General features: G+C 29.8%; 1 protein-coding gene across 3 annotated transcripts in view; it reads left to right on the forward strand.

Annotated features, from left to right (window-relative positions):
- The window catches only part of LOC106469679 (F-box/WD repeat-containing protein 9-like), a 62,574-nt gene that overhangs the window by 39,341 nt on the left and 20,741 nt on the right, over window positions 1-2,492 (forward strand). For all 3 annotated transcript variants that reach the window (XM_022398257.1, XM_022398258.1, XM_022398259.1), the window contains exon 6: window positions 505-745. In XM_022398257.1, the coding sequence (XP_022253965.1) occupies window positions 505-745 (241 nt within the window). The remainder of the gene's footprint in view (window positions 1-504; window positions 746-2,492) is intronic.

Raw genomic sequence — 2,492 nt, forward strand, 5'->3', positions numbered from 1 at the left:
AGTGTATAGGACGCAAGCAGATTTTGACATCAAATTTTGGGGTAAAAAGTGCGTCTTATACACCAAAAGATATGGTAGTCTATGCATATTGGTTAATTGATTCTAATGAGTTATAGAAATATCTCTGATTAATTTGTTAACATAAATTACTAACAGTATCTGTATGAAATTCCCAATACCATTGCTTCATGATTAACCAGAACACCAACATTTAATATACAGGTATAATAAGAATAATTATGCTTCAATGAACTATGTCTAATGCTGTGATTTAGCAAAATATTATTATGATAAAAGCTAGAGGTCTACTTCAACTCCACTTTTGACAGGATACTTTATTTTCAAGTTTCGTAAAATGTGTTTAAGTCTTATTACAATACATTATGTGTACAAAAATAAAGGCAAAAAACCTCTAAAATATTTTATGAGCTTTTTGTATCACAGTAAAAGTTTCATAGAACTTTTTTTTCTTCTGGATACATAAGAATTTTCTTTTATTTCTAGGTGGTCTGCGGCTGTTCTGTCACTTGCTATTCATCAGGATATGTTGGTGGCAGGTACCTTTGACAGAAAAGTGCGAATGATGGATCCTAGAGTTGGCTTAAAATTTGTTGGTGAACATTCAGTGCACAAGAAACCAGTACTGTGTATGGAGGTTAACAGTAAGTTTATAATATCAGGAAGTGAAGATGAAACTGTTGTCATTTTTGATCGAATTGCTGGAAAGGTGCATTCTATAATAAAGGTAAACAATATTTTAATTGTTCAGTATTATTAATAAAAATGAGGAAGTCCAGTTCTGTGATACCTTTCATGTGTGAATTTCATTGGTGAACCTCTGCAAATTCCTTGAAATTAGCAACACCACATGGCTGAGCCATAGCATTTTATGGTAACCAACAAGTATGACAGCAAAAAAATGCCCTAATAAGAAAAAAAAACTTGTAAATGTTACCCATTAATTTCTTATTTTTCTGTGAATAATATTAAGATTTTATATAAAAATAAAAATGCTGATAAATAACTAGAATATTTAACGATACAAACACCTCTTCCTGCATATTTTGAGATGTCAGTAATAACTTTAGCATTTTGCTCTAATGGTTGGCACTTGAAGCCAGGCATGTGATTTTGACACATGTGTACATTGCTTTAGGAGAGGTCAAGAAGCAGTGTAGTTAGAGCAATTACAAATCTAATTTCCTCTTCTAAGTTCTAATGTGTATTTTAACATTTTGCATGGAGTGCTAAAAATAATGATACTTAATTTTCTGTTGTACTAGTTTATTGAATAAAATATATGTTTTAATAAAAATGTGATTCAAAACCAAAACTAACAGGTACTGTGTCAGACGTGTAGTTTTGTTTTGGATTATTCTGTATTGTAATATCAGAGGATATAGTAAAGTTTACTTTAAATTTACAATAGTTTGATATATTTTAGATAATTTAGAGAAGAAATTGTTTAGTGATGAAAATAATACAAAACATGTTAAATATTGGTATAGATATGTTGATGGTATGATTTGTCTCTGGACAGGATCCAAAGTCAACTCGACAATTTTGTAACTTTTCTAAATTCACAAAACAAATTTATTAAGTTTACTATGGAATTTGGTGAAAATGGAAACATTAATTTTTGATATAATTAATGGCATATATTCCTTCAAAATCTTCAGAAAACTGACGTATAGTGACACTATCATACATGCTTCTTCGAGACATCCAATATCTCACAAACTTGCTGTGTTCTATAGTTTGTTACACAGACTTATCACTGTACCCTTGTCATCTGAAGATTATGAAACTGAATTAAAAACTATAAAACAAATTGCTGTTAACAATGGTTAAACAACAAAGTTAATTAACACATTGTTGTTTAAAAAATTGAAAACCAAAAATTTAAAATCAATATACTGACACTGTACCAAATTACAACAAAAAGAAATGGTTTAAGATGAGCTACATTGGAAAACCTTCTCACAAAATATATAACACACTGAACAAAGAAATCTACAGACTGGCCTTTTACTGTAAAAACAAACTAGGAAAAATGTTGCGCAACAACAAAGACAAAATCAAAAAGTACAGCAATAGTGGCGATTAACTAATTAATGTGTAAAGACTGCAATAGTGTATATTCAGGTCAAACAGGATGTTCCATAGAAACAAGAATTAAAGAACACTCGAAGCTGGAAATTAAGGAAAATGGATTCAACCTTTGCATCCCACCTTATCAAAACTAAACATCAATTTGATCCAGAAAAAACTGCAAAATTTTACTTACCTGTGAAAAAGGTAAAAAAACAAGACAGTCTGGAATTTTAGAAATAAATAGATGTCTAAAAACAAATTCAGAAAAAGTTCTAAATGACCAAACCAACTTAAGCTCCTCCCCACTTCTTACCTCACTTGTCTCTTGGTGAATGTCAAGATAACTTCTGGTTCTATGTTTAAACATATATATATATATATATATATATATATAAACA

This window comes from Limulus polyphemus, unplaced genomic scaffold, assembly GCF_000517525.1.
Source record: "Limulus polyphemus unplaced genomic scaffold, Limulus_polyphemus-2.1.2 Scaffold3610, whole genome shotgun sequence".
NCBI classification, from domain to species: Eukaryota; Metazoa; Arthropoda; class Merostomata; order Xiphosura; family Limulidae; genus Limulus; species Limulus polyphemus.